At 44.5% G+C, this 9639-nt stretch overlaps 1 protein-coding gene across 1 annotated transcript in view; it reads right to left on the reverse strand.

Annotated features, from left to right (window-relative positions):
• Positions 1 to 1126: 1126 nt before the first annotated feature.
• Positions 1127 to 9639, reverse strand: part of fam149a (family with sequence similarity 149 member A) — a 9375-nt gene continuing 862 nt past the window's right edge. The window contains exons 2-10 of the mRNA XM_031587292.2: positions 9563 to 9639; positions 8796 to 8944; positions 8445 to 8539; positions 7552 to 7770; positions 6312 to 6438; positions 4298 to 4426; positions 3828 to 3909; positions 3285 to 3449; positions 1127 to 2331 (exon numbers count right to left, since the gene is read on the reverse strand). The exon at positions 9563 to 9639 is cut by the window's right edge and continues 198 nt beyond it. Coding sequence (XP_031443152.1) covers positions 2255 to 2331; positions 3285 to 3449; positions 3828 to 3909; positions 4298 to 4426; positions 6312 to 6438; positions 7552 to 7770; positions 8445 to 8539; positions 8796 to 8944; positions 9563 to 9639 — 1120 coding nt within the window. The 3' untranslated portion in view covers positions 1127 to 2254. The remainder of the gene's footprint in view (positions 2332 to 3284; positions 3450 to 3827; positions 3910 to 4297; positions 4427 to 6311; positions 6439 to 7551; positions 7771 to 8444; positions 8540 to 8795; positions 8945 to 9562) is intronic.

The following is a 9639-nucleotide window of genomic DNA, read 5'->3' on the forward strand; positions in this document are numbered from 1 at the left end:
ACTTTGGGCTTAACTCACCCACTCTGTTAGGGAGTCGGCATGCTGCGCATTTGCCGGGTGATTTACTTTACGAGCTGCGAATGTAGGTTATCTGCAGGTGAGCGGCAGGGTGCAGAATTGGGTCATTAACAAGCTGGGGGGAAATATATATATGGGATGAGGGTTTCTATCAACAATAACAACAATAAAAATAAATATATATGGGATGAGGGTTTCTATCAACAATAACAACAATAAAAATAAATCTGCCAGGGCCATCTGTAGCATTCCCGGTATGGCTTTTTGAAAAGCCTGGATGAAGAATTGTTTGTTTTTGGTCGGGGCTGGACGCTCACAGGCTCTGCGCCCTTTACCCGTTCTCCATCTCTCTCTCATTTGCCAGGCTACCGGCTGGATGATAAAGCAGAAATCCGAGGCTAATGAACTCTGGATCAGTTTGAGGCACAGAGCAAAACAAGGTGCTGGCGCGGAACTGGCGCGGAACTGGCCCCGATGGGGCGGAGATCGGGCAGCTTGCGGCCAGAACCCATCTCCAGGCTGTATCTGCTTTCCTGGATGGCCCCTTTCCATCTCTATCACAAGCGTGTTGTGCTGTGCAGCACACCAAAGACCAGCTGGACACAGCTCTGTGTTTCTCACCGTGCTCAGGATTTCAGGGATGAATTAAGAATAAATGGTCCTGTTTTCAGATGGTCAAAAACTTTTAATGGAAGTGGTCAATCTTCATACTTTAGGAAGGGTTGGAAACAGTTGTCCATTATTACACAGCAAAATTATGAAAAACGAAGCTACTGACCGCTTTAATGAAGTTCTATGCATTCAGGGATAAGCTTTCGGTTTTTATATTTTTCTTTGTTGTTCCAATAACTACCCAATTACATAGAGAGCCTGATTCACAATGTCATCACCAGACATTGCTAACCATTACTTTGTATTTTTCTAAATAATGCAAAATACCATAACAATACAATTATATAATACATAATATATCAGAACACAACAAAGACTGAATATGAATATTTAGTTTATTATGTATCAAAATAGAACAGATGTATTGCACTATTACTTTACATGTTCAATGTGGTATGATTTCTTACAAAACACATGCATATTTGGCATTTTTTCAAAAATGGTGCTTACATACCCAAAAGCAATATATTAATTCATAATAATAAAGTAAACCTTTAACATTGCTTTTATATGACAAACATGTTTTGGCGTATAAAACTGTGTTTGTGTACACAGTTGCTTGTTTACTCTATATGGCAACTAGTAAACAGGCCTGAGGATGTGCCCCATTGGGGAGAATGTAAACAGATGGAGGATCATGCTCTCTATAACAATCAATGCCTGCCTATACAGAAATACACCCGCACATACAGGAGCATGCTCTCTATAACAATCAATGCCTGCCTATACAGAAATACACCTACACATACAGGAACATGCTCTCTATAACAATCAATGCCTGCCTATACAGAAATACACCTGCTGTTCCACCCCCTTGTCAGTCATGAGAAACAGCTCACATACAGGGGCATGCAGGAAGATGATAAACAAATGACCAGCACCACACATTTCTGCTTCTGCATTTCTGCTTCTGTTCTTATTTGAAATATAATTATGACTTTGTGTATTTGGTTTAGTTTTAGATCTTTACAGACATCTCTCTGACCCTGTTTGACACCTGGTTTTAAAATGCGTCTTGGGCCGAGACACATCGCCTGAGTCTATCATACGTCTCCAAGGTGTCCAGCTGACCACTTGAGTTCAGATTTTGTTCCTGCCTACGACACGTCAATCTGTTACGCCCTTGTCGGGGATGCGTCAGGACACGTTAACGTTTACACTACAAAAGACACGTGGTCAAATGATGTCTGTGGTTTTTGAGTGATTGGATCACATTTGGTGTTGGTGGTCGTTTCCACTTGTATTTAGTTCTGTCAACTCGTGGCCTGATCGCTTAGGGCACATTTTGAAGTCAAGTGTAAACAGGGTCAGAGTTACAGTGAAAGCCACCCATTCACTTACTATACGTCAGCGACTTCACAGTGAATACGAACATGTCAACACTCACACCACTCCTTGCATTAGTGTTCATTGAATGACTGTTTCCCCCATGTTTTGTCAGGGCTGTCTGTGTTCTGTGGTAAAACAGGATCCACACACACACACACACACACGCGCGCACACACACACCCACACACACACACACACACACACACACACACACACACACACACACCTGTCGGTGCTACGGCATCACCACCTGGAACTTCCTCCTCCCGTTTCCTGGAAGTCTGCCGAGCGCTTTGCGCTGACACTGCACCCCTACGAGGGGAGTCACCATGTTATATGACACAAAGGAAAACCTAATTGCTTTTCAAAGCCACAAAAAAACTAAATGAAGCCCACCCCTTTGTTTCTTTCCCTGCCGTAGTGTCCATTCTCCACTCCGCATCCTAAGACACCTGGCTCCCCCATCTCCCCCCCCCCCCCCCCCCCCCCCGCCCAGTTATTCTCTTGCTAGGCTTGAGAATCGATCATCCCTTTTGGAATTTTACATCAGCCCTGTCTCGCTCATATGTTTCCAGATGCATAGAAGGGATATCTGTTACAATAACATGGAGGATCAATACCCCTGAGTTCTGATGTCTTAGTTTATATATATTATATATATTGGTCTCTATTTCACACTGCTCCTCCACAAAACATGGGTTTAAGGCTGAATATATTCCATGGCTGTGATGATGTTATGTCAGTACCGTGCTGCATTGCCATACACACACAAAATGATTGATGGCAGGGGAAGAGAGGGTCATGAAAACCCTTTTTGACAGAGGTGTTAGTTCATCTTGAACCGCGCTCGAGTGGAGTGGTTCAGTGCGTGTGTTGAAGAGGGAAGAGGGGTGCTGATGTTTATATTCTCACACAGGTTAGAGGCCGGGGGGAGTGTTTGTTTCTGTTCTAATATGCTGATGTTTATATTCTCACACAGGTTAGAGGCCGGGGGGAGTGTTTCTGTTCTAATATGCTGACATCTGGCTTCTCTTCTCTTGGTGTTCACTTAGACTAAATCTACAGTAACATTTACCACTGCACCACGTTTCAACCCAATACACTATGTCTACTGGGATGTATATGTACATTAAGCAATAGGCTAGAAAATAAAGTATTTTTGTGTGTCTTTCACTGGCTGAAAAGACAGAAAAGTAAAAAAAAAAAAACTGTAAAAACATTTTAGCGTCTTGCTATGAGAACTTGACAAGTGTGTGTGTATTTACCCATGATGAGAGCTTCATTGCCACCCTCTACCTCTGCTGAGGAAGACATGTATGGCCTTCTTCGTCTGGGAGGCGTGGCACACCCAGAGAAGCTGCTGGCCATGGAGGAGGTGATGCCCAAACTGAAGCCTGTGACGCCCATCCGGGACCAGTCACCAGGGAACCCTGGCATGGGTTAGAGAGGCAGCACCATTCACACACAGCGGCGGGATGTCTTTGAAAGACTAACTCAATGCACTTAGAGAACAACACACTAGTAATGTGAGTTTGAAAGACTTTTAAAGCCCTGTTGCAATGGCAAACGTGGTGGCATCACATCAGGTCAGGTAATACATAAGAGCCAACAGCGTTGAGTCTAGTCTTGGTCGCCTTGTGTAGTGAGGCCTTCCAATCACAGCTATTCCCGATTGAAGTCTAGACTTCAGCTATGTTGATGGGAGCCTCCTCTAACTATACGGCTAATCAGTTCTTTCAAGCCTCCTCACGTGTTGTGGAGGGCTTGCCTGGCCCCCTGCTGGCCAAAAAAGTGAACTGCACACTAACCTGGGAGCGTCACGCGTGCGGCCGGCTTCAAGCTGCAGGCAAAATCCGCGGGTGAGAAGCTACTCTTCATTGGTATGTCCGACTGCAAGACAATGGACGGGGGACAAAGCCTTGAGAAATTCCTTTAATGTAATATATGAAATTAGTGAAATCCATTCATATTTGCTACTGGATGTGGTTTCATTAACATTGAAAGGCTCGTGTTTGAAACCACGTACACTGATTTCTGTTGTTGTTGCCTCCATATAAAAATGGCCTGTTGCATTGGATTTAAAGTTCCTGCCCCTACCATCACCAATATCTCTCACACGCTTTCACTATGCTAGCTGAATGGGAGATAGTATAGAGTGTTTGTGGTGATACAGTATGATTCTGGCCATGTCTTGACTGATATACCAACCCCCACTGATAGCCTAGGTGCATGTAAGAGATGCAACAGAAACAGAATGGAGAATGTGGAGGAGTCTCACCCAGATTGTATGGGTGGTGTTAGGCCTGGCCAGAGGCTCCAGAGTCACACTGGGCTCCCTTAGAGGAGGGAGACTGGAGCGGGGGTGAACCGCACTGGACAAGCCCCCACGCAAGAGCCTCCATCTGGGCTACAGCAGGAGACGAGGAGGGGGTGTGGAGGAGAGGAGAGTGGAGAGAGAGAGAGAGGAGAGAGAGAGAGAGAAACACATAGTAGAGAGAGGAAGGAATAGAAGACGAGGGGAAATGAGAGAGTGAACGAGGGAGCGGAGACGTGCAGCAGAGTAGATGGTAGGAGAGGAGAGAGGAGAAAGGAGGAGAGCAGAGAGGAAGATTATGGGAAAGGAGTGAACAGGTGAGGAGAGGAGAGGAGAGGAGAGGAGAAAGAGAACCAGAAGGAGACAGCCAGGACATGAAAGGAAAAGAAAAGGGAGGAGAGAAAAGGTGTGAAAATAAGACATGTCCGAAGCAGAGAGGAGAGGAGAAAATTAGATGAGAGGAGAGGAGAGGAGAGGAGAGGAGAAGAGAGGAGAAGAGAGGAGATAAGAAAAGAAGAGAGGAGAGGAGAAGAGAGCATAAGAGATGAGGAGAAGAGAGGAGAGGAGAGGAAAGGAGAGGAGAGCAGAGCAGAGCAGAGGAGAGAGGAGAGGAGAGCAGAAGAGAAGAGAAGAGAAGAGAAGAGGAGAGGAGAGGAGAAGAGAAGAGAGCAAAATAGACCAGATGGAGAGAGGTGTTCAGTTTTAAGTCCGTTTTCATTCCAGTCAGAAAATGTTTTGGAAATACTTTCACACTCCAAGTTTGAAACATTTCAACACTTTTTTTAACAGTAACCACAAGAAGAATCATTCACAGGTCAAAAAGGATCTGGCATGTTCGGCAAACATGGCAAACATTCTCAATTCAAACTAGTGTCCCTCTACTGTTGAGCACAGTGGAGGTCTTTCTAAGATTATTAAAGGCAGAGTCTGTGATTCTGGCAAAAGGCTGCTAATTTGAGTTCAATAGCCAATGAAATTACACCCTTCCTTTCAGTGCTTCTGCAGGAAGTGTTGAAACTGTTGAAATAGGGAACACACACAGAGCCAGGAATGTGTATGAACACCAGGTGTTTTTTGAGAGTGCTCATTGAACAGAACAGACAGCATAAGGAGCAATTCACTGAATTTGACAAAAAATTGTATCGGATTAGAATTGCAGACTCTGCCTGTAAAGAGCAGCAGGTAAACACAGTGATGGTTTGGCCAGTTTACATGAGAGTCAGGAGTCACATATTCCCCTTTCAATTCCCCTCATTCCCGTCTAAATCACATTAAGATGAGCCAATCAATTCAGTGTCATGTTCTAAGCACAAAGCCCATAAGACAGTCAGTGGGGTTTTTGCCAAAACTTGTGCTTAAAATAAGTGGACGCCCCAGGCAGGAGGAGGGATGGAAGAGTTTCATGGAACACAGACATGAGGTCTGAGGTCTGTGACGCAGGAGAGATAAGTTGGATAATAAACTGCAACCCTGTAATTGAAGGCATCTGTCCAGGCTATTACTGACAGCAAAACATGATCACCCCTAAAAAAAATCTGAATGACAGTGATCTCGTGGGTCTTGATCAACCTCCAAGAGAGATCAGATTAGGACATTTATTTAATATTTCATTCTCAGAAATCAGGTGACAACGACGATAACAAAGCAAGACAGACTACATGTCAGATGTCAGATAATGAAGTTTCATGGTTTTATGCGATAGAGCTCACAGGGTTTGAAAAAAAAACCACAAAGTGTCCTTCCGTGTCCTCTAACGTGAACATCACGCTACAGCATTCCTGTGAGTTCAACACAAGTGCACACCGCAGTCCCTCCACAGTGCAAACGCAACCCAACACAAACAAAGCAAAAATCGATGAACAGACTAAGCGAACGAGGTCAGAAAAACACAGATGTTTGGGGGAGGCGGGTGTATGTGTGGTGTGTGTGTGTGTGTGGTGTGTGTGTGTGTGTGTGTGTGTGTGTGTGTGCAGGGCACCTGCGCATATCGGGGAGGGTGTGTCAAAGAGGTGTCCTGCTCAGGGACGTCTGGGGTGAGATGAGGAAGGCGGTGACTCAAGGCTGCGCTGACAGGCGGTGAAGGCAGCCCCTCACTCACTGTGCATCTGCAGGGATAGGCCAGTGTTAGGCTTAATTAGCACGTTTATTTATGCACAAGTGCCGACCGGGTGGCATTAGAAGAGTCACACCACTCTGATTGCACTGGGCAGTGTGCTCGGAGAAAGATGAGTTTTGGGCGTAACTAATGTGTGTAAGTGTTAAAGCTATTATTGTGCTATTCTGCTTACGGGAGCAAATTTAACAAGGCTTGCTATCAAAGATAGCCACAGTGGTTTGGATGTGACTTTTCTGGTGTCAGAACAGATTATGCCATAGCACAGCAGACTGCTCCATGACGGAGCCTCGATAAGTTGTTGCTTTATACGACATGACGGGATCCCATCAGTTTAGATGAGTGAGGCTGACGACCCCAAGGTTAGGGGATAACACTTATCTAACAGAACACTTTTAGAAGATCCCTTTCAACAGAGTAATGCTAAATATATCAATGGTGACTTGTAAGGCTCCTAACCCCAGGTACAATATGTAGTTCATTAAGCAGTGATATGAGAGGTTTCTTGATGAGACCTTTAGATATTTCTCTAAGGAGGAAGGTTCAAAGCTGAAACTTCAGTGACAGATAACTTTCCAAAGCCTGAGCATGTGAACAGCTCAAACTAACTGTGCACGAGTAGCAGTTACATCTACTCAGTATTTCAGGTTTTTAGCTTTGGCTATTCAACCTAATGTAGCACTGTTGCAATCAGACTAAATCACTAAATATATGTGTATGCCATGTCATACATGAGTAGACAATATACCTGGATACATCTGGATATTACATGTCATACTTGGTTGAAAAATACATTAATGACAATTCAAAATATGCACAGTATGCATAGTTACAGTATAAAATACGTATAGGACATATATGTTTATGCCATACACTGTATACAGTATGTAATTAATGGATTAACAATAAATGGGAAGTATATGTACAGTGCATGTTTATGTCATATGTGGGTGAAATGGGTGAAATATGATGTGTACTTTTCAGCATCTGTTTTTGAGATGAGATTTTATATTTCCAATAGCCACTCACAACCACATAGTCATCTCTCACTTTTTGACCGAGTGACAATGTGATGTGGTTCTCTGCTGAGAAGGAGTGGACTCACAGCTTGGTGCCATGCAGGACCTGGTTGCCGTAGAGGGGGTGGTTGCCATAGAGGGGGTGGTTGCCGTAGAGGGGGTGGTTGCTGGGCAGCAGCCTGGCCCTGCCACTGAGTCTGGGTAGGCGCCGCTGACCCGGGGGTTTGTGTGAGAGCGCGCACAGGGACTTCAGAGCCTGAGTCCGGTCACACGCCACCATACCGGCTCTGTCATCGGAGTCACAGCTATATTATGAAGCAGGAAGCAAAGAATACGTGTGTCAGGTCAGCCTTAGAGATTGGATATATATTCCAGGCTTTGCCTGTACAATACCAGAGGCCGCACATACTAGAGGAGATGCTCATAGATACACATTTATTTCCACAGCCACTTGAACAAATCTTATTCTTATATCTTATAAATTAAGTCAAAATGCAGGGAAAAATAACACCAGAAACAGAAATAAAGTCTAGAGAGTATAAAGGCAGACAGATATTCACTGCTGATAGACTTAGCAGAAGTCAAGAGGTCAAGTGATGATGATGAATGAGGTGTGTGACATTGTGTGAGATTTCCCTGAGCTTTGCTCTTGCCTATGGCATCTCAGTGCCACCTACCCTCAACCAGACAGGACTATGACAGGGCCAGACATGACACCACACCAGGATCTCACATACAAGTTATTAGTAGAACAGATTCTTGTATTTTGTATTTTTTAACACAGATTCATTCAAAAAGACAAATTTGAGAGGACATTACATCTCTCTGTATTACAGACATCCCCATATTCTAACATATTACCCATGTCTAATGTCACTAAACCGTTAACCGCGTGCATTATCTGTCAAAACTCTGTCTGAGCCTCCTGTTAGGCTTTTCAAGGATCAGATGCTATTTGAAGAGCACTGAACAGACTTACAGAGACTTCTCTGACAATCCTTGTGCTCTTTGCTGGAGTGGCTTTGCCTGGATCGTCATAACACCACTTAAATTAATTCTGAAGGCACTTGAGTCCTACAAAAAAATGAACAACAAAGAAAGCAAATCCTCTCATGTAAGAGCGATTTACACAATTACACAATGGATTTCATGAATTTATCGCTGATGGCAGTTTCAGGTTTAGTAAATAAGAATCATCTTTAGTACTTTTTGGCAACTCCTTATATTTGGCACAATTCATGAGATATTTCTGTTTATGAATGGCAAGCTCAATTCATAAACCTAGGATATATTCATTGTTGAAGTTCTAGTTCAAGGTTGCAGATTGTACTTGTGTGGGGTTGAAGCTGGACCCCAGGGACAGTTTGGCATTGGAACCCCTTGAGGATGCCAGGCGTTGGCCTTTGGTGTTGACCTGCGAGGACGGTTCGCTCAAACCCTGGCCCCCTCTCTCTGCCGCGAGCAGCATCCCTCCTCCACCTGAGAGTCAGAGCGGCAAAGAGGCAGACAAGGCAGAAGTTGGCAGAGCCTCCTGTTCGCTCGTTGGCACTCGCCCCATACAGAGTCTCATTAAAAACGCAGCCTTCCAGCAAATGGCCAGAGTTCCGAAAGCTGTTTTCTTATTAGTTTATGCATGTCAGCAATAAAAAGAGTATGTATCGAAATTGAAGCCAAGTAGGAACATTCAAACCAGCATTTTTATGGCTCCAGAGTGGCCATCTTTAAAATGAGCCTGTGAATATTGGCTTTTAAAGAAGGAGGAGGTGTTCTTGAGGAGAGGGTAAGGGTTTAAAGTCCTGTTCCTGGAACCCTCCTTCTCTACAGGTCTTTAATTCATCCCTGCTCCAAACCCACTCATCAGTTTAATAATAATGGTGTTGATTAGCTAAATCAGGTGTGTGTGTGTGTGTGTGTGTGTGTGTGTGTGTGTGTGTGTGTGTGTGTCTGTGTTTGGGGGCCTAAAGCAGGTTTGTGAACCTTCGCCCCTGAATCAGGACCCTTTAGTTAACTGTTGGGACCCCTTGCCCTATGTTAAAAGAGACCACCAGTGGGAAAGACCAAAGCAGGTGAAGGGAAGAGAACAGCAGGCTGACTGACCTCCAAGCTCCCTCTCCCAGTGCTTTCGCAGGAGCCCCTGGAAGGCGCGCATTGCCAGCCGCCAGGCCACATCAAAA

Source organism: Clupea harengus, chromosome 20 (genome assembly GCF_900700415.2).
Source record: "Clupea harengus chromosome 20, Ch_v2.0.2, whole genome shotgun sequence".
Taxonomy (NCBI): domain Eukaryota; kingdom Metazoa; phylum Chordata; class Actinopteri; order Clupeiformes; family Clupeidae; genus Clupea; species Clupea harengus.